The 23,992-nt window shown below is 34.6% G+C and overlaps 1 protein-coding gene and 1 non-coding gene across 2 annotated transcripts in view; one reads left to right on the top strand and one right to left on the bottom strand.

Annotated features, from left to right (window-relative positions):
- Window positions 1-17,858, bottom strand: part of LOC102808317 (nuclear receptor ROR-alpha A-like) — a 69,715-nt gene extending 51,857 nt beyond the window's left edge. The window contains exon 1 of the mRNA XM_085499913.1: window positions 17,481-17,858. Coding sequence (XP_085356039.1) covers window positions 17,481-17,529 — 49 coding nt within the window. The 5' untranslated portion in view covers window positions 17,530-17,858. The remainder of the gene's footprint in view (window positions 1-17,480) is intronic.
- A 5,969-nt stretch (window positions 17,859-23,827) lies between these two features.
- LOC144360315 (U1 spliceosomal RNA) lies at window positions 23,828-23,992 on the top strand. Its single transcript, XR_013422198.1, has one exon. It is a non-coding gene; the product is annotated as a U1 spliceosomal RNA (small nuclear RNA).

The following is a 23,992-nucleotide window of genomic DNA, read 5'->3' as shown; positions in this document are numbered from 1 at the left end:
GAGCATCTATGAATAAGTTTCATCAAAAACCAATATATGGTTCTTGATATATCAGTAGAACAAGCTGACACATACATACACATACACATACACACACACCCACACACACGCACACGCACACACACACACACACACACACATACAGACATACAGACGCACTAACTGAAAAGACTCCCATTGTGTGCTTCATACACAGGATGTACATACCATTATACCATGGCCATAATACTTTATTCAAAGCAAGAAATGTAATTTTAAATAAATGAGGTATTGAAATTAAGAGATTGTCGGAGTATCAACTAGCTTTATATCAGTATATCAATACTGTAGAATACTTTATTTTCGCTTGGAATTTATTTTCGCCATTTTCGCTGAAGGGATGATTCCGTGAAAACAAAAGCTAGCGAATATACTTTTTTCCTATATTTCACATTAAACTCATCAAAAATCAGTGAAAATAAATTCCATACAAAACGCCCAAAAAGCCTTTTCAGCGAAAATTAATTCCAGCGAAAATAAATTATTCCACAGTATATCAGTTCATGACCTTCTGCATATCACATGACCATACATGTGACTGCAAAAAAGCCAAAGAAATTGTAGTTTTCTGGAATTTTGCTATAAGAATCATGTGGTAATTTTCATTTGGCTCTCTATTTGCATTTGCAGTCAAAGCTGTTAATGAATGATTACTTTTTCCTTGCAACATTTTTTCAAAGTATAAAACTTTAGTCATTATATTTAAGAATTTGTTATTTTGTTAGAAATTTTAATTATATTGCCATTATATTCGCTGAACTGTCATCGAATTTGTTTTTTTCACTGTAATTTTCAAACATGCATCAAATAACGTTTAACATGAGTCTTGTGACATTTACAGTACCATACCAGGCGTGACCTTTTTACACTAAAATGTCACAACTATAAATGACATGCACCATTAGATATGACATCATAATGCCATACACGTACTGGCAGATATTTATTTGAACAAGTTTTCCTCAGTGTATAAGAAAACACATAAAAGCAAGCCAAAATATTATCTCACCATATAGACTGTAGATGCATCAAGCAGTAGACGGTATACCAATGTGCAATGTTCTAATGGTGAACACGCATTTATTCAGTTGTACAGGGACGAGATAAAGCTAGTTGAAAAACTACATACACTAGGACGATTTAGAACAATGTATCACTTGAAGTACAAAGGATGAAGTCTGTCTTAATTAACTCTCTTTGTCTATTTAAAGACAAGGCTGGATTCAAACCTTAGAATTTTAATCCTTGGCGTCATAATATGATTGGTTGTTTTAATTGAGCCAAACAGGGAGAACACACTTACGTAAACTGATAGAAATGGCTGAATACAGGCCAAATTATGTTTCTTTGCGTCACGAAAACAGCATAAATCTATAGGAAATTTGGCTACAATTACTCAATCTTGATAACATAACTAAAGATAATAAACACTGATAATTACATACAACAATGAAATAAATCCTATAAAAAGAAGCAAAGTTATGGTTAAATAACATGAAAAATAACGATATAATAACAAAATAATGTTTCAGTCATGATATTTTAATCATGAAATTTTAAGGTGATCACAATTGAAAATGAACCCCCCTCCCAAAAAAGTTGGGTCAGCTTGTTGACTGTCAACAAAAAATATCAAGATTACATGAGGTCGTAAGTGAATGGAGGTGAAAGTGAAAATGTTGTGGACCCCTAATTTGCTTGTATTCTCACTTATTTTGTTCATTATTAAAATGAAAATTGTTATTCTAATACATGTAGCAAATTTTAAATTCTTCAACTTTAGAAAGATATTTTTCAAAGTAACTGCTTCAATGTCTGATTTTCTATAGAGCATGCAATGCAGCAGGGAATGAGCATAAAAAAAATCTGCATTTCAGAGACATGTGATATTGGTTTACATGTCTAGCCTCAGACAACAGTAAACATCTAGGCATTTATGGCAACAATACATACAAGTAGCTTTTGATAACCATGTGTACCATATGTGCTCTACAGTATTGTTATCCATCTTTGCAGAAAGTACAATGACTGGCAACATTCATTACAACATGCTTGTCCATCCCAGTGACGCCCACTCAAAGTTCATTCACCAATTTTACTGATACACTGTATCTGATTCAAAATGGTGAACTGGAGACATTTTTTTTAATTTTAAAATTCCTTATTTTCACATTTACCGGTACATAATATATATCTAGCAAAAATCACAAATAATTTTACAATTTAAAGGATCACTTAACCTTTTCACCACAAGACTTTCTCGCCCAAATTTGTCTGCACTTTTTTTTTATATTCTTCAATAGTTCTGCAAATGAACCCTAATTTTGGAGCCAACAGACAAAATTTGAGTCAATTTTCAGTTTTCACCCAAAACAATTGGTTATTTTTGTCCCAGTCTTCTGAAGGAAAGTACAGACTACCGATATATAAACAGGACTATTTTGTGATGAAAATAGGAAACTCGTGGTGAAAAAGTTAATGTTTAACCATAACCATTCATTTAAATGATTAACCATTCATGGTGCTGTTCAATTTGTAAACAAACAAGTCTTCGAAAATGACACAGTCCCTGTTAAATTTTTGAATATTCTCTTTGTGCTCGTCATATTAAAGCGGAGGGGTTGTCTCGAGCATGTCCTTGAAACTTGAGTTCCAAGCGACGTATGCAACAGATTGTTTATTTACATCAAAACACATGTAGTAGTAATATGGCCAAAAATAAAAACAGCCGTTATTTGGCCATCTTTGATCTGATTATGAAACACACTGATATGTATGATGATGTGCCAAATACGAATGAAAATGGTACATAAATTGTGGAAATATAGTAGTAAGGCCAAAAAGTACTAGACACATGCAAAGAATGAACGGAATCGGTCCAAGGGATTCTGAGATATGATTCCGGACGGACGCACGGACTGAGACCGAATTATAAGACTAAAAATTAGAAAAAAATCAAAGCTAAACTATAAATAGCTCCCGTGTGATCAGAGCAAGTATTATAAAGTTATAGGCTTTGCATAATAAGTGAATGTAATTGCATGTAGGTCAATCCATACTTTTACCAAATATCAATAAAATTGATCAAGATGTCAACTATGACATATTATATAGAAACACTAGATTTTGATATGGGCATTTTGAAAAACATGTGAGGACACTATACTTGTAAACAAAGGGCACTGTGAAAGTTAACTGTCTAACGAGCACCTGTGATTCCAGCGGCTTCACTTTTATTTTAACAAACCTAACTACATGTACATTTGTGCCTGGTATTTTGTAACAAGTAACCAGCTGCTGGTGTTCTCCCTAGAATTAATTTACATATTAGAATTAGCATAATAAAGAGTATGCAAATTTAAGTTTCAATTACCATATCTATTGTTATGCTAACCAGGGACTAGAGATTGAATTCACATATACCCCGGTACATTTATCGTATGTAATAAAGACAAATGTAATAAAATTTCATGTAATAAAATCATGGTTATCATCATCATAATCGATAGACTGTTTATTTAATCGAGAACATTATGTGTCCATACGTCCAAAGTACTGCGTGCTTGAAAACTGTGAATGCTTCAATTATTCACTGGGTTTTTATTTCACTATTTTTGCTGACAAGTACAATCTGCTAAATTAAACCTACGTGAACATGTAAAATAACAATAAAACAGATTGTTTCCTTGACAAATTCGTGAAATATGCAGTGAATATGCTCAAAACATCGAAATATTGAAATTAATTCTGCACAACATACCTAGATAAAGTAAATAAAAACATCGCTGTTTAATGTTCATCCTGATTTTGAGCCCTTGATATTAAGTGGCCCTTTCACACTCCAACGATTGAAATTTGTTTAGTTGCTATCAAATTATCATTTGTAAAAAATACCTCATTTGTGAGACGTGCTTTTGATACAAACCGAAGAACGCGATCGACACAACACAAAATTGTCGCCATTTTGTCTTCCTTGTCCTCGTTCGGTAAAAACAAAAAAAGTCACATAATTACTAATTATTTAATGAGTGCATATTTTGTTTAAAAATATCAAATTAGAATAAAGATTGAATACAATAGAAAATGCTTTGTTTTATTTGAGAAAGATGCTGATGAGACCATGCTCGAGGAGAAGACACTGGGGGGTCATGTGCGAATAGATTGTTTACAAATAAGATCACATCGTAAGGCTTTCTGTCACGTTGTGTAGCTCCAATGCATAAAACAGAAAATATATATATATTGAATAAAACTGACAAACTTCCTTGTTGTCGGGTGTTTGCCTAATCCATGGATTAAGTGTAGTCACTTTAAATCAAAACCGCTAGATGCGGCTTTTGGCGTTGCAATAGCGGTGAAGGTCAGTACTGGGTTGAACCATGAAATGTATAGCCATGACTACTATATTTTGAACGATTGTAAATAATTTGTGAACCAAATAGAAGTGATCACTTTTATTATTATATATATCTCTCGCAATGTCTGGAATGCTTTTGAAAAAGTCATTGGTTTTCCTGCTTGAAAGTAGGCTAAAGGATCCACAAACCCACCAATGGATGCTTGTTTAGGATTGATCATTTCACACGCATTGTTCTGTTCAGCGACCTAAAACAGGCTGTCTGATGCTAATTACTTATTCATCCTTGCAAAACAATGGCCCACATACGACAAAACGTTCTCTGAAACGAATTGGATAGAGTTCGGTCCGACCAATGGCGCATTGGCGAAAATTAGAGAACACTGCCTGAGTGAGCATATTTGCGAATCAAGATTGGCAGAAAGTTGTACGGGATTCTGCCCTCGATTTTGTCTTTTGATGAATATGACGCACAAAGTTAAATTGAACTTGCGTTTATGAAAATCAGAAAGGGTTCTGCTTTTTCTTCAAACTGAAAAAATGGCTGCATCACTCTTGTAACTGAGCATGCGTACTTGCCATACTAATAAAACTGCATACATTTGATGTTTTTAGTCGCTGTATCTGCTCAAATAACATCCATCATGACATATTAAATCATTATATACTCACAACTCACAAATTTTCAGACCTTCCAATGAAATATTACCAGTAATTTTGTGACAGAATTTGTTATCGCAATATGCAAATTAGGCTACTCACCCAAGTCAAATATTTGTTCAGAAATTTCAAAGACCACTAAGTTATAAATTAATTAATACAATAATTAGCTAATTATTAATATGCATATAATTGCACCAAAATCTAATCAGCACATCTACTCATCATATATTAGCTGTGTGCTAAATTTCATTTGAATTGAAATTGTAGATCTTGAGTTATCAGTGGAACAAATTTTAGTCACAGAGTGACAGACACTGGTACCTCATAAGCTCCGTTTCACGGGAGCTAAAAACTAGGTACAAAAAGTATTATGAGAGATGTGTAGATCAACAAATGTAAAATAAACCTTATTAGAAAGGTAGTAGCAAATCAAGTTTCATTAACATTTTTGTAACATGTAGTTAATTTCATACATGTAAGTAATTCACCATTTTCACCAGTTTAGCCTAAGTCGTGAACATGGGTTCAATGGTGAAATAAAATTGAACTTCAATGTACAACAAAAGTTTAAATCTGTATGGCAACATGCGCTTGTCAGGGAACGAAAATAAAGGTGCATGAGAATATCAACATTTTGTATGAGATTACAAATGATAGAATGGGTTTCAAAAGTTGATGTGCAGGGGTATGCACGTGAAAAGAAAATACATGTATGTATTAATTGGCCAATGTATTAGGATTCATTATCTTGAGTTTCAAAAAGAAAATTTATAGATTATTTATAAGTAAAAAGACACATTTTACAAATCCAGATTATTTATTTTGGAATTAACAATGTATAAAAATAACCAATCAGTTCACAATGTCATGATCAGCAAATTCCTAACACTTGTATTGATTACGGTAACCATAATATGAAGAGATTAAATAAAATCCAAAACTAACAACTACACAACCAATTGCTACAGCTGTGGATTTACAACATACAGCTTAACATATCTGGTTATACAAATGTATGAGCACTTTAATAGATAGTATATTCTTGAAATTGGGTCAACTGGAACATTTGAATTAAAAGCAGTCTACATTTGTATTGTCAATTGACATATTTGTTAAGGACAGGGAAGAGTGTCCAATTATCATACTGAAAATAAACAATTCATTCACATACAGTTGTATACATAAAGGAAAAGCTTGTTATTTCCACACTTTATAGTTTACACAAGAGAAGTAAATTAGATGGCCCATGACTGACTGACTTACTGACTGACTGGCTGTTGCTCTTCAACAATAAAATGTTACCATACTACTTTACAATCTCAATGAGTCTGCATTGGTTATTTATTTTCAAAATGGCCTGAAAGCTAAAAATTGCTCTTCTAAACACAGTAATGGGAGTAGGGGCAAGCAATACCATCAAAATCTTCACAACAAATTTCAATAAATTTTAATCTTCAAGACCTTTAATGAAATAATTTGTTTTAAGAAAATAGGGAAAGCAATATTTCAATATTATTTATTCCTGGCAATCACGATGTAACTTGCATCCTACACCCATGGAACTATATGGTTTATAGTTCCATGCTACACCCAAATACATGTTCATAGAATTTTTTCAGCATATGTTACTATAAGATGACACAAGTTTGAGATAAACACTTTTTGATACTGCTAATATTTGTCAATGACAATTTTTGTTAAAACTTTTTTTTTTTTTATGTGAATTTGCAAATACAGTTTAAAAATGCATGGCAAACATTTTACAAAGGTAATTCTTTTTGTAACCAAATATGTCCAAGATATTTCATCAAATATGTATGTCAAAAAGTCTGGATTCCCTGTTTGCTATGTTAACGAGGTAGATTTTAAAGATTAAAGGGCACCAGTTGCTATGCAGCATATGTTTTAATTTCATGTAAGCAATGTATTTTACCACAGTCTGGAAACGCTTTCTGTTTAAGGTGTCAATCAGCTGGATTAGTTAGACAATGCTCGTAATGGCAATTCACAAAACGTAGTGACTTTATGGGTTATTCAGTTAGAGATTTTAATAATGTTTTTTGGCAAGAATGAAACCCATTTTACGACTAATTTTTGATATTTCCCATTTTGACAGTTTGTTTCTTCCTCTGGGATTATGAGCTACTTTGTACCAATACAACATGACGTTCGTGTTACCGAAATGTCAACGTACTCATTGTTTTTGTCCCTGTTATTCTTTGCGAAACAATTGAAACAACGACAAATGTTTCATTCTGTAATGTTCAAAGTGTCTTAAAATTTGTCGGCTGTTTGAACATATAATTTTAAAGATACATGTAGTTTGTAAAAAAGTCTGCATTTTAAGATACTAAAAGTGTCCATAAAATCAAAACGGTGATGTCTTAATTATAGGATAATTGTAAGGCAGAATGATTTTGTCTTGCAATAATGTTTAATAGGCAGAGTTTTCCAATATTTATGTTAATATCTATATTATCCTTCAGTTTAATAACAATTTCAAGCCTTACATTTTATTTTGTATGTGAATGGCGTAACTCAGGCATACAAAATGCGTTTGGTGGTTAGAAAATCCCATTCCAAATAGGTATTTTAATTGTATTTTAATATTAAATAGATTACTAAATCAATAAAATTCCCAAACAACTTCTAGGTTTCATGATTTTAATATGGCTGACGACACGTACACATGCACACTGATACTAAAATCTGTAAGTTAATTATATGCAAACCTATTTTGGGTCGCCTCACAAATGATGCAAACTTCTGGAATACTTTTTGGACAGTTTTATACTTTATTAACCTGCTACACGGATTAGTACAACATATTGCATTTCATTTCCAGACTGGGGATAGTGGAACTGCAATTTTACACACACTGTGTACATCGCTATGGGTTCAATACCAAACAGGCTGCAGAGGGACGACTCCTATTCTTTAATACATATTTGTGTCAGCTAAATCTTGCCCCCCCCCCCCCTGCCCTAGATATCTTAAACACAAAGTACAGAGAAAAGCCTGACGTCAGGCCCATAGCCAGCACTTTTGAATAGGGGGTTCGAAAACAACAATTATATATTTGATGTGAAATGTGTGAATTTTATAATATTCAAAAAGTGTGTTACAGATTAAAGACATGTTTATATTATCGGTTTTAAATTCAATTGGTTTACTTTGTGTTACCTTGGTAAGATATTTCACATAACATCTTAGCATTATTGTCTAAATATTTTAAGGTAGAAGGCTACTTACGAGTTTTTTCGCTCTTCGCATATGTTAGTGCACATAAAAGTGACACGATTTCATGTCAAAATCTGTCAATTATTCATTTTAGTATTAGTCAATTTTGTATTATGTAATTTTATTTCTGTACAGGGCCTCAGCCTATTGTATTAAATGTAATGGGTAGAAAAGTGCATAACACGTTTTAAACACAATACAACATCCATGTAAACATATGGTACTTAGTTAAGCTGAATTCATATTCATCTCGTCACTTGAAAACTTTTAAAATATACAGAGCTAGTTGATATATGGTGTGGCAGTTTGTGTAGCGACGAAGTAAGCCCAGACTGTCAGTATTTGCATAATTGCATAGGGTTATTGACAAAAGATCAGCCCTTAGATCATTATAAAATGGACATATAAAAACAAAGTGAATTTCATTTTCTACCATGCTATATTCGAACATATCACTGCAAAAACTAAAAAATTATTGATCTAACTGTATTTTTGTGTGTCTGCCTAATTCAACATTATGTTTATGGCCAAAACAGCGAAAACTCGTCAGTATATATTTTAGTCTATAATTGCTTGCCAATACAGGTTATAATACTACTTTGATTTTTCCAAAAGTACACAGCCTGGGTGATTGTGAAATTGAGGCATGCCACTATTTTTTTATTCTTTGAGTAAATATCCCTAAGAAATTTGCAGTATCTCCAACTTGTTTTTCAAACCAGACAATGTCGAAATCATATTTGAACAGGAGATTTTTATGTGGGTTTCCCAAGCAAGTCAGCCGGTCTTGTCTCATCATTTAAGCATGATATTGCATGTTTTGGGGTTTCAGTAATTTTAACCAATATGAGATACAACGCTTGAAATAACCACAGCATAATCGCAGCCTTCCACATTGTCTAACATCGCTACATTGTTTGTACAACTATTAATGCTAAGTACCGGGTAGATATCTGCAAAGTTTTTTCTGTACCCTCTCGATTTCAGAATTTACGTACCCCCATATCGCTACCGTATAAGAAATAGTTGACACAATGATTGCATCAAACAAATTAAATGCACTAACCAATGGCATACTACCAAGTTTCTTACAGTATGTAAATATATTTGGTTCACTGTAAATCTGTTTTTAGAGGGCGGTAAAATAATATGCATACAGTGGCAGTTTAGCAGCGGTCTCAGTAGACTTCAATGACTACAACTCAATCAATCAATCAATCAATCAATCAAATATTTTATTTTACCTAACAATGTACACTTGTAGTTTATAAAACAACTTCTTTTATGAACCCACTAAAAATATAGTAAATTTTCTGAGACATCCAAAAAAACGTGTAAAACGTGCATAGTTTCAGTGCTGAAGCAACACTGTGGGGTAAATTGTTGGCTGCAAGAAGCTCTTCGACCTATACAACTTGTGATGATAAATCTTCTGCATTTTTTAATGATATGATCAACTCGTAGCTGTACACCATTGTCCAATAACACAGGCTACACGTACTAATACAATAAGTTAACTACATTTGGCTGATACACTTGAAACAAAACAGTAGATATGCCATCATTAACTTGAAGAATACAAAACTAATAAACCAAACTAGGAAAGTACAGTGTGGTGTTGTCATACCAGCTATTTTTTGTGTGTGTGTTTTTCTGATCTGTTGGAAGCACCTACATATTCATTTTTCCTTTCAATTGAAAACGAATATACATCACTGATGTACAAAGATGTTATAAATTATGTTTTGTACTGATTCTGTGTATGTTATATGTATATTACCGATGATATGGTAACTAAGCAACCTGCAGACACAAAACTTGGCTACTGTGCAAGATGATATCTAAATAACAAACAAACAAACAAGTTATGGCTACATGTAGTTGACAAAATTTTCTTTTAGTATAGAGAACATTGAAATCATAAAAGCAATAAACCACACATACCTTGGAGCAGATTCCCCAAATTGCATAAATTCTTTGTTTTAGAACAAACCGTGGGAATTAAATTAAATTGAACAAATGTGAAATTGAGGTCCAATTATACATGTAGTTTCAGACAAAATCCATAGTGAATAGTGAATCAGATTTTCCCAACGTACATGAAAGGAGCTCTAAGTCACTGAATGGCGAGAAAAGAACAAACAAAGTATTGTAAAAATCTATTATGCACATCAAATTATAAATAATGGATGTATAATTATTTAATCATTAATCATAATTGGCATGAAGTAGGTAGTTGTGAACAACAGATACATACAAGGCAGTCTAATCATGATGCATCCATCTGTCAAGCACAAATTTATTCTAATCAATTACTGGACATCAAACTACTTAAACACTATGCCATGTTTCAATCCATCTGATGTTGGGATATACATTTGTATAACAAGAAAACCATGTTGAAAAATCTAGCAGTTTATAAGTATGCAAATTACTGTAAAAGGGTTAATTATTCACTGGGTTTTAATTTTGCTTATTTCGCTGACTCGAAAATGCGTTAAATTAAAACCCATTGAATATGTAAAATTTAGCATAGAACACATTATCTAAATGATAAAACAGTGAATTTAAAACCCACTGAATATGCCTGAAATGGTAAATCAGCGAAATTTGGACTCAGTAAACTATAAATTTCAGAAATTCATATATGCACAATGAACTTTGATACTCTGAACTAAAAAAAAATAAATGCCTTTAAGACAGACTGACATTGTTATGAAAATATTTGATTATTTTTGAAGGCCATGACAGCATTCAGATGAGACATCTATTCATATCCATGGCCTACAGAAATTACAAATCCTTATCAAGTATCAATAACTTTCAATCCATTTGAGCAAATTGTTGTCTATAGGATTGCACAACGATTAAGAGCGGTAAAGTATTTTCTTATTTCTGAAATCACAAAATTATTCTTTGTACCTCTGCTCAAACAAAGTGAGATTATGATGTTTCCCCACCTTAGCTTCAGTCTTGATGAATTTCAAAATAAACGTGTTGATTGAAAGTGACATATTTTACATAATAATACCTTTTTATTTCACAACACATTGAATTACACTTTTATTAAAAGAGTAAATTAATATAAAGGTATTGTGTTTTGAAAATGGCTGGTGCACATGCTAGAAACGGTATGATCATACAGTGAAAGAGGAGCCATTTCAAAATGGCTGAATTAAAGTGAGCGATAACTTTGCGAGTTTTTGATATAAGCGGTTCGGTTTGAGTGATTAAGCATTCTTCTCAATAGAATGCCCTGATCATGCATGTCTAATAATATTTGTTTTATGATACTAGTAGCTTTGTGGTGAGCGGCCATTTTGAATTGGATGGTCAAACCGATATACCTGTATATCTATACCATGATGTATAATGAATATATAAAATTAGAACATAATCAGTCGACACATATCAGAGATATGGCACTAGAACCGCATTTTTTAGAACAAAATAGCCATCAGTCAGCCATTTTTAATTCCGATCTGAAAAAACAAAATAATGCCAGAAATGGCCGCCATCTGGCCATCTTGAATCAGATCATGAAAGAAATTGATGTGCATATGTATGTTATGCAAGATGTATGTGTGAAGTTTGAATGTAATCGGTCTAGGCATGTCTAAGGTATAGGTTTGAGCGCAAACACAGAGGTTGATCCATAAGTCCCCATTTTAGGATTATGTTAAAACAGGGACTACTAAGTTCCATACAAAACACCCAAAAATCGTTTCTGCAATAATTAATAATTCCAGGTAAAATAAAGTATTTTGAGGTAGGATGAGGGTTTTCAAATGAAGATCCAAAACTTAAAATATATAAAAAAAAATTTTGCTAGTGTCTTTGCTTAGGCTAAATAATATATGGGTAGTGTATGTGTACATGTATGATGCCAATTTTGTTATCATACATGTATTATTTTATTTGAATTAATCTTGAAATTGTTGTGAATAAGACGTTTTTGGGCATGTTTGTCCATACTGTTATAGAGCAGCATTAAGTATTAATTAAATATTAAATATTTATAACACATGATGAGTATGCATGGGCCGAAAATTTCATGTGAGAAATTTGCAGCTAGGAATAAGTGAGCACTCTCCAAAGCATCATCCGAATCGGACAGTTTCGCTAAAGCCGGCCATTCATAACCAGCAACTTCAGTTTAGCAAAGCATGGAAGGTACTAACGGACGGAGCCACAACGCTATTGTTTTAGCTTTACCCTATGATAGTTTGTCAATGTTTGTTCACAAACATTGTTCTTGTTAGCTCTTAGCATCTTCTTACAATGGATTACGCTAATCTCGAGCATTCGGTCATATTCAGAGCATGTTCAGAAGCAATGGAGATCTTAGCAAAATTTAATGAACAATTGGCAGATATAACATCGATTGAAGAAGAAGTGATGAACAAGGTATCATGAATTTTTTTGTATTTGTAATGGTGATGAGACGTAATCAATGATTGCCTGTGACAATAACGATTGCATTATTCAATGGAACTATTGCCAGTGCGTGGGTTTGATGCCCAAAACTGTTCGAATTTTTCAACCATCGGCATCGGCGAACACCACCAGCAAAGATAGTATCGAAAGAAGGGCATGGCTATTTCTGCGATAATTTTCAGGAATACTTAGGAATTTTTGTTAAAGACGCTCAAAATCTTGTTCTTGTTACAGTTGCTAATATTTAAAACATGTGAAATCTGTGAAGTCAAACATTCATCTGCTGAATTTCAGGTTGTGAAATGCGTATGTTGACCTTTCACATCTAAACAAACCAAGTGCGCATGTGTGATGACCGTAGTTTCATAATGCGCATATATTTTATAGTCACATTAAAAAATCTACAAGGTTGTATCATATTCCGCCAACTCGTTACTTATCCCCAGCATCAAAGATGAGCTAGACAATGTGCTTATCAGGATTAACTTTGGTTGAAACAAAAGGAAATAAGCCACTTAAGAGGCTTAAGTGGCCACTTGAAAGGCGTTGTGGCTCCTTGTGTTAGTACTTTCCATGAGCAGTCTAGTCAAGGTTAAGTTATAGGAAACACACTACTGTAGAATACTTTATTTTCGCTTGGAATTTATTTTCGCTATTTTCGCTGAAGGGGTGATTCCGTGAAAATAAAATCCAGCGAATGTACTTTTTTTCCTATATTTCACATTAAACTTATCAAAAATCAGTGAAAATAAATTCCAAGCAAAACGCCCAAAAAGCCTTTTCAGCGAAAATTAATTCCAGCGAAAATAAAGTATTCCACAGTATATTTTTTACAAACATTTTGCATTTGGGAATATGTTTTAGATAATAGATGCTAATTTCTGTTTACATAATTAAACCTTTACAAACATCCACGATGTTCTGCCATGCTATTGTTTTGAAAAATGTTTTAATAGACTATGGAGCTAGAAAGTGGAGCTAGAATGGAGTATCCATTGTATATGCTACATCAATTCTTATCCTAACAATCCTTCATTACAGGGCATTCCCCGTAAGCATGCACTTTTAGTGCCGCAGGACATCATAGTCCATGCCCCCCCCCCCTCCCAGACACACACAATAAGTACACTCAGTTTGGAATTATAGCTAATTTAAAATGGAAATTTATTTAGTTTCAACTGCATTTTACTACTTGTACGTATGTACATTTGCGAGAATTTGTCTAACATGCAGCTAGGAACAAGTGAGCACTATCCCAAGACAACTTTCCAGTTGAGTTATACTGTAAAATACTTTATTTTCGCTATTTCCACTGAAGGATAGATTCAGTGAAAATAAAATTCAGCGAGTATACCCTTTTCCCTATATTTTATATTAATTTTGTCAAAAATCAGCGAAAATAAAATCCACACAAAACACCCGAAATGTTGTTTCAGCGAAAATTTATTCCAGCTAAAATAAAGTATTTTACAGTAGGAAACACACTATTTTTTTTGCAAGCATTTTGTGTTTAGTAATATGTTTTAGATAATACCTAGATGCTAATTTCTGTTTACATAATTAAACCTTTACAAACGTCCACGATGTTCTGTCATGCTATTCTTTTGAAAAATGTTTTAAGAAACACACATGCAGAATGGGATATCCAAATGTATATCATAGTACATCAGTTCTTAAACTAAAAATCCACCATTACAGGGCATTCCCGGTAAGCATGCACTTTTAGGACATAACAATCCATGTTAACCCCCCCCCCCCTAAAAATACACTCAGTTTGAAATTACAGCAAATTTAAAAATATATATTTATTTTCAACTGCGTTTTTCTACTGGTATATATACATTTGTGTGTAGTGATGTCTTTTTTTTGAGTAGTACCGTAAAATCTGTATTAGAAGCTGCATCCCTAATAGAAGTCGCACCCAATCTTTTTGTACAATTGAGAACCAAAAATTCATCATTTCTCATTTGTGTAGATGCTCTAATAAAAGCCTTCTAATACAGATTTTACAGTACTACTCAGTACTAGTATTCAATATGGGGGCACTGAAAGATTACACAATAATATTCCCGAGTTTGGATCTGTTAAAAAGTCTAGTATAATTTTGACAACTGATTGTCGATGTGTTTTGGGTCCACCTGGTTCCATGTTCTATTACTTTCTCAGAAAGAAGACAAATGATAGTCAGCAACAGAGAATTCCCTTAAAGGAAAGGTAAACCTAGCCCACATTCATGATTGTGTAGTTGTCATGAACTAGTATAAATACTCTAGGATGATTTTTATTATTGTTGCACACATTGTGTGAACGAGAGAGCCTCGTGAACAAACGTGTGTGAAGTTCGATGGGGATTTTCCATGGAGAGGAGAATCACCTTACATACACCTACATCCAGGGTTTTGCATGACGTTGATTCCCCTGAATGTTACACACAAAACAAAGTCAGTCATATGTACGTGAAAATACATGATATGTCAGCGTTACAGCGGGCGCAAGATGTTTACATACACCTACATGTAACCCCCACACCTGGTAGGTAATTACCGAGGGACTTTGCAACATCCCCAACTAGACGCTCCAACGACCGTTGTAGACGCAATAAAGTTACATACACATGCCCCTACCGTGACAGTTAATCAAAACAACTGACCAGGGTTTCAGATGGGTTCAACTAGTACAACGTGTAAGCGTCCAATCAAACATTCAGCAAACAATCATGTTTTACTCATTTTTGATATCGAACACTTTATTATTTCATGCATACATATGCGAATTCATTTAGTAAATTCTATTTTGATCGTTTCGCAAAAATAATAAACCTATTTGATACAAATATTTAAAAATGCCCCTAACATATAATGAAATTATCTAAATTATCCTCGTGAGAACAGTTTAGTTTTGAATGCAGTTTCTGATTTTGAACAATTATTGCTATTATTTCAAAGCGTTTAGACAAAGACACCGAGATAGAGATTATTCTACGCTTGTGAATGATCGACAACAAAGGAAGATGGACTAACAAGGGCAACGGTTAAAGGGATTGTGCGACATTTCAGTCGCATCGGTTGGATATGTCCCGAGAGGAGTACCAGCCTTCGTCAACTGAATCGTTAAGTTTATCAAATTTTTCTGAAGGATATTTGAAACTGGTATATAGTGACGCTGTGGAAGTGAAACTAAGTAGAAGATTCCAGGGAAAGATTGACTGGGTGATGAGTGTTTTGGCAAACAGGGCAATATGATTTGGGGCTTGTTTCTCGAATTTTTACAGTTCATCTCATTACTGGCAGTTATGAAATGTTCATTGTTTACCTTATTTTGCAACAACTCGAACGAATCAATTTCACTTGAAAAAATGTGCCTGGCTATTGCCAAAGTGCAAGTACACGTTGTTTTTAAACAGAGGTCAGATGGTAGTTTCGCATCAAATATACGTTATTACAACATACATGTACAACAATAATGTCGCTAATAAATGTTGGACAACATCCAACATGTTAACGTTTTGAATAGAATAAAGTTAGCGATTGACATTAAGTATTCCTCCTAGCCTTTTGAGATATTTTCTTTTACATTTTAAGATTAGAAATGCTCACACATCAATTTCACTGCGATCTTCACCGTGACAAGCTTTATTTTTAGTAATGAACTGATCTAGTAATTATTTGGATTTTCAGTCATGAATTGCAACAGTTTTTGCCTCGCCAAATAACAAATAGGGTTGTAATGATCTAGATTGATATTAGATTATTTTTTTAATTATTGTTTCATTTTTCTTGGGCCACGTCCACTAAAGTGTATACAGCAATATTACGGAAAGGAAACATGACAATTTACTTTGCGAAACATACTAGCATTTCTCCCAATGTTGTGTATATACCCACAATTTATGAAGAAGTGGTTTATCAGAATGACAAGTGTCGTCTTTTGCACATCTGAAATATTTGTAGGTTGGCATATCGAAACATCGTCTGCAAGAAACCGCTAGAAATTTGTAACTTCTTAACTTAATCGTAAAAAGACCATTTTTGATCACCTATGTAGCCGCAATCCGATATCTATAGGTATTTGAGCTTTAGTTCGACAGCAATCGTATCAGGGGAATCGACCTCACACTTTCCCCACAATCCCTTGCTTCATCCTCATGGTCAGTATATGTGACATACATATGTAGTACACGAGTACACCCACCCATAATAAATGACACGTGACAATGACTAGACTGCTGATAATTTACAATCACAGTTACCTTTTGTGAAGTTAGTAACAATTAGTGAAAGTGAATCACACTATTAAAGCTCGGGAGAATAACAATGCGACAAGATAAACCACCGTGGCTCTATGTCCCTCTACCTATGATAGAATGACTGTGTGTGACCATGGAGGTAGAAAAGAGATTTTCTACCTCCATGGTGTGACTATGGAACTACAAACCACAGTGGACTGTTCCAATGTATAACTAAAGTGTGAATATCACAGTCACACACTAAAGAACAGGCCCAGAAAGTGGGTCAGCGGATTAATACCACGCCATTACAAAATGCGAAGTTCACCATTGCGCCAATACGCTATTTAAAGGATTCTGTCATGCTCATAAAATTTATATTCCTCAAAAGAACGTTCTTTCGCTTCTTTTCCATAGCAACGACCACTTATACGCCGTTTACTGCGTAACATTTATTCCCATGAAACGCATTTTGTATTTGCGTAAGCTAACATTTCAAAAAAATAATGATTTGATTACCTGCTTCATCCAACCTACATGGCTTTCCTTTCCCAGACGGCACATCCATGTTGTGGTTTTCAGATCTGTCAAGAAATCCAGTGATTTCAAAGACACGAGTTCATCAGGACATGTTTTGTCGGAACGTTCACAATGTTAGTTAGCCACTGGTATCGTAGTCCGAACTGACTTTAGTATGTTCCGGGAACGTGTCTACCGACAATATGAGATGCACGGTTCTCCCTGCCTCTTGGTCATATGCAACTGGTATTCTGGCGCGTCTATACTTTCCTACAAATAAACGAGTTGAAATTTGACGGAAAAATACACACATTACATTCTTGTTTGGCTTGTTTACCACACCGGTTTACAGAGAAGGTACATATTCTCCTTTGACGGAAATAAGATGGGCAGTACCATTTTATGATGGGGTATATCAGGATGAATGGGGACAACAAACGATCTTTAAAACTACGTTGATTTTCATAGCTAGTACCGAGGGAGGTATATTATTGAAGTACATGCTAAAAGAAACGAGATTTGTATTTGATAAAAATAGGTGTAAATAGGTCACCCTGTTTCGATAATAGTATAACCCAACAAGCTTCCGCCAGTAGCATGACATTGAATGACCTTCAATCAGATAAAGCACACACACGCACACAGTGACGTCAAAATCCTTATATAGGGACTGCCCATTGAAAACTTCCAGGGAGGCCCGAAGAATTTTCCGCGGGCATCAATTTTTCTTCAAATATTTAAAGAGGCACTAATTTCTAATTTTAATTTTTTTATTATGCTAAACCACGTTTTTTTAGTAACCGTGGTTTGGATACAATAGAAGTTTTAATCTCACCCTTTAATAGAAATCAGTGAATGCTTTATATGATTATTCGTTCATGAACTAATCCTGGGAAATAATCGCCCAGTGAAAAACAGACAGTAAAAAAATGACTGGCAACTTTGTCCCACTAAGACTGTATGGTAGCCGTCACTGCTTTTACTGTCAATAACAGTGTTATGGCTATTACAAGAACTTTTTCTTTATTTCCCTCAAACTATAGTCTGGTTTTGTCTGTTTGAAAATGTGCCACAGTTTATATTTGTAATTTTTCATGTGTAAATTTTCTCTTACTTGCCAATTCATGTCTGCCATGTTTATTTTTTTTAAGTAAGACTGCCATTAAGAAAACGTTTCAAGTAGTCAATTATTCATCAATACTGTTTCTATACATGGTTTCTCTGTCTGGCTGCCGGTAATATTTTGAAGTCAGGTGAACGATGCGATTAAGGGGCCACTCACAGAGACATCTTTCGTGACTTGTTTATAAAAAGTTATTATATCGAAATTCTGGAAAATATTCCAACCTTTTCTCAATATTAAATATTGCTACAAGTCGAAATGTGAAATTATTTGTACTAGAAACATGTACATGCCCGCCACTGAACAGGTCACAATGTACAAGTTTTAGCATGTGTATTTTTCTCTGTATACAATCACACACTAAATGAAATTATAAATTTCCAATTGTTGATTGAGAATTCATAATTTCTTTAAAGGGCGGTAGTCGTCGCGCCGCGCATGCACGACATATATAGGTCTCATATAAACAAAGATGGCGACTTTGACTGTTGTGCAAATCAACGTTACCAAGCTTTAATCAGGTATTTTTTCAGGTGATTGAAGGTATCGAAAGAGTCACTGGCGGTAATTAGTGCAAATCACGCCCATGCCAATCCCCATACTTGAGATTTCCATTAGAAGAGTGCATTGAATTGTGGGAAAATCAATGTTTATCAACACAAATGTCGCACATGCGCAGCGCGACGACTACCACCCTTTAATGTATAGATGCAGCTTCGTGGGCACTTGGAGTGTATGGGTAAAGGGCGGTGGTCGTCGCGCATAGCATGCATGGGTCCACAGTCCCCAAACACTGTGATAGGTCTCATATGAACAAAGATGTCGACTTTGAGTACAAACTGAGTCATTACCAAGCTTTAATTTTGTTGGTGATTGGAAGGCATCGAAGTAGTCACCTGTGGTAATTAGTGCACGTTACGCCCAGATCAAAACTCATAGTTGTAATTTCCATTTGAAGAGCGCATTTAACTGTGGGGAAATCAATGTTTATCAACATAAATGACGCACATGCGCGGCGCGACGACCACCGCCCTTTAAGACATGTAATGAGTGGGGAAGTGTCAATCAATCAAGTTCATATGATATAAAGCATGATGACCGTTATTCACAAAGCACTCTGTCGCCATCAATTTCATCCGCATGTATGTACACATAATAATGTCATCAACTGATCACTCTTAATCTGTCTGTTAATACAACTAAATAGTAGGTAAATTTTCAGATACCAAAACAATATATTATAATTCAAAGTGTCCATGTGATAGGGAATAATGAAATTGGTCCGTCCACACTGGCATTTTGAAGGGCCGTGAGCCGAAAATAATAAAATCCGACTTCATATTGGCGAGAGTTTATTTGCACTAATTAAATTCACACATCAAGTAGATGCTTTGTTCATTGATTCCTCGCCACATTTCTTTAAAGCGGGGGTGTCGTCACCTACGCATGTGTCAGGTGGCCATAGCGTGTCATTGTTTACAAACAAGCGTCTACCCATGAGCCTTTGCGTTCTTAGCGTGTGTTGTTATCATCGCAGGTGATGACCCTCCCGCTTACTTTAAATGAAATGCGCAAATACATATAAATACACACAATGTGTTTTAATTACCCGTATAGCATTTAGCGATGAATTTTGGTAGCATAAGATCAGAGTCATCGTGAGAATAATAAATTGTCCCTTCGGTTTTTGAGGATCATGTTTGCTAATTGCATACAACTTCAATAATTCTGTGAATCAAGGTAGCATTTCAATATTAATTAGTGTTCTAATCTTCACCTCGTACATAAAGTGGGAGCATGAAACATTTTGGATGGATAACCTCAGACTACTAAGGGTTCACCACTCTGAAAACAAATCATCTGCCCCTACAAATTGTAGATGGACAATCCCTTAGCAAATACCCTCGGTATAAACACCGTTTGACACACATGAGTTATAATGTTTGCCAGTATAGCATTTAGCAATGGTATTTGGTCGCATAAGAGTTTGCGTTCAAAGCTGTCCTGAGGATAATAAATTGTCCCTACAGTTTTGAGGAATAAGTTTGCTAATTGCATACAACTTCAATCATTGTCGAATCGTGGTAACAATCAACATATTTGATATTAATTGGTGTTGTAATCTGCACTTCATAAAGTGGGAGAATGGAACATTTTAGATGGAGCCAGAAAATTTACCTCAGACTCCTAAGGGGGCACCACTCTGAAAAAAATCATCCGCCCCCCTACAAGTTAAAAATGGACAATCCCTTAGCAAATACCCCCGGTAAGCCATATATTATAGAAGAACATATTCGTTGTACGGATGTTCTCTGCTTGTGATCTCAGACTACTAGTCTGAGTTGTGGCCAAGATCCGTGGTACATCGTGGCCATTCCAGGATGTAAACTCGTTCTTACATTGTGAAATGGTCATGATGTACCAGGGATCGGCCAAGCCCCAATATGCCAATAATCAAATAGCTGAATAAAATAAAATATCATGTGAGCGTATAAATGGTGAAAAATCTGGTTTTTGCTATTTATATACTCAGGTAATATTTTATTTTACAAGAAACTGTGATTAAGTTTAGGTCGTAATAAAGAAATATCGAAATCAGGTGACATGATGGCCAAAACACATGCATTCATCACAATATTACAGATAGTGTTCATAGTAAGACTTTACCAATTGTTACACATACAAATGTTAAATTAACAGAATTAAATTAGGTAATAATTTGATTAATTATTTTTCCCTGTATTAACATTTTTCCCTGTAAAATGTTATTGTATTTCCTGAAGAATTTTTGTTTTAAATGGATGCAATATAAATATTATATCTAATAAAAGTTCGTTACATAGGGATCGGCTTATAAGAACGTTAACTGTTAAAAACGTAATCACAAACCACAATTATGAAACGTTATCAGTGAACCCCCAGACAACCTGGCCTGAATTCTAATAATAGTTAACACTTGACTAAATTGTCCACATTTATTATCATTGAATGTGTTTCAAGTTGTTACGTCTTGTCAACGTCATGCCATTGCCAGACATGATGTGCATTCGAAATAGTCGTGACGTGTTGGCGATTTAGGTTAAGTGGGTAATCATGTGATGTCCTGGATGATGTCACACGAGAAGAGACAGAAAGTAAGATGACAAAGACATGATAATATAGACCATGATGCTGAATATCTTGTGAGGAATCAGTTAAGTCACCGGGGTCACATGAATTAAAGGGAATCAGTTCTTGGTATTTTTTTTTTGTCATATACTAATGCTTGTAATTGATCTTCGTGGCACCAAATGAAAACACATAAACTGTCTGGGATGTTTATGCTGCAGCTACCAAAAAGCATATTCGTTTGATACCCCCTCCCCCATTTTCAGATCGTCTAATGTTCACATTCCCACATGTATCGTAAATTGTTTCTATTCTGAGACTTTATCTCGGGAAGAAAATCGAGAAATGTTACAAATAGGCAATTTAAAGCACAAGATTGAAAATTGAAAACGGGTGGTCCAGAAAAACAAAATAATACAGTCACTGTCAAATCAGTTGGCGTAGTACAACCTATGATGGTCGAGTAAAAACTTCGAAAACAAAATTACAGAAATTAAAAGAAAAATGCATTGTTAGTGCATTATGATAATGAATTACATTACTCAAATAAAAACTGCATACAAGCAGATTTCAAAATAGCAAGTCAAGGAATGTATAACCTTAACATCGTTGTGTTAACTGTTAAATTGAGACAAACCATTGATATACAGTCAGTCGCCTCTAAAAGCCAGTCCTTGCGTTTGGAGGCCAGATAGCAGTAACCAGTTTAGTTCCAGATCAATATTTCTTATCGATGAAGATAGTTCCGGATTTAATATCATTTTCATCGAGCGTCTTTGGAGAGGTTCCAACATTTTAATAACATGAACACTCGTATTACTCAACATAGTTGAGCAATATGTAAAATAATATGAGGTTATTACGAGAATACCTCAAAGTATGCACAAAGACAGTACAGCTGGAGTATCGACAGGCACGCAGCGGAGGTCGATGCGCGGCGTACTGTCTTAGTACTGTCTGTTTTGTAGGATGAAAAAAACACCCCGTAAAAAACCCGAGAAAATTACGGCACGCTGTAACTTATGGCGTTACGGTGACAGTTGTATAATAATATGTTTTACTAGTATTATTATCTACATCTTGTTTTGTATCGCCGCATACTGAGCATCGTGGCATCTGCAAGTATGTGGCGACAGTAATACAAAATAAGATGTTCGAAATAATAATAAAAACAATTACAAAATATATAGTAAGAATAAAATGGAATATATAAAATTAAATTAAATTTATGCCGTACAATACATCATATTTTAATCAGATTTGGATGATTTAGTAACCCTCGGTCGTTCGTATAGAATCAACATATGTTAGGTATCTTAAAATCTGCATGTTTCTGCTAACCGGAAGTGGATAATCGTCGACCCCCCCCCTCAGTCCCACTTCGAGCACAAGGTAGAAGTAAAGACACGAGTGCCTGGAATGAACGGGACATGTCAACTGCTAACTAACATTGACCAACAAATCGATAAAATAGTGATTTTTCAATAAACCATATATCTGTGTAAACAATTCAGGCTAACCCCCGCTCTACCATCAAATGTAATTCATCCACCATCTTATTAAATGCAGTTTCTGTTTTTTTTTCTTAATGCATGTATTACTTTTCCTCTCTATTTGCGAATCTAACTAGGTTTTCAGGGAAATATCGACTAATGATCAAGTTATTATTATATATATATATTATATGGACAGGTTTTCGATGTCCTAAATAGTGAAATGTGCACGTTTACTGTATCTTTCACCCAAGATGATGGCTGTACGCTGATTAGCAATATTATGATGGCCTTTTTTCTAGGACCACTGTTATATATAAAGGGTCTCGCGTGACTTTGAGCGCTTAACGCCGTGAGGGCTGTTTGATGCGTGCATAATCTTTACCCAGAATCCTTTGTGGTGAAGTTTGTCATGAATTTTCAGTAAATACAACGCATTTCTTGTAGTTAAATGTCCATGAGCGACCATTAAAATCATGTGGTTAATATTTAAGTCATGACATTACCAGTCTATTGTGTGCAACTACTAGTTAGAATACGATTTTTGCAGTTAGCTTTGCGACTCACCGTGATGTCTGTTTTGTTTCATTCAATACAGTTCTCCATTGTTAACAGTCATTGGCATACTTACCTGGCGTAGGGGTTAACCGTGATCATGGAGGCGGTTCCCTCAGGGAGAGGCCCTCCCATTGCACTTCGGCTGGGCTGACACCTGCGATCGCCCCAAATGTGGGCGACTCGGGCGCATAATTTATGTTAGTGGGGGACTGCGTTCGCGCTATCCCCTG

The sequence above is a fragment of the Saccoglossus kowalevskii genome, chromosome 1, assembly GCF_978046115.1.
Source record: "Saccoglossus kowalevskii chromosome 1, keSacKowa6.1, whole genome shotgun sequence".
In the NCBI taxonomy this organism is placed as follows: domain Eukaryota; kingdom Metazoa; phylum Hemichordata; class Enteropneusta; family Harrimaniidae; genus Saccoglossus; species Saccoglossus kowalevskii.
Note: the sequence above shows the minus strand (reverse complement) of the source record. Positions and strands in the feature narration are given on the sequence as shown.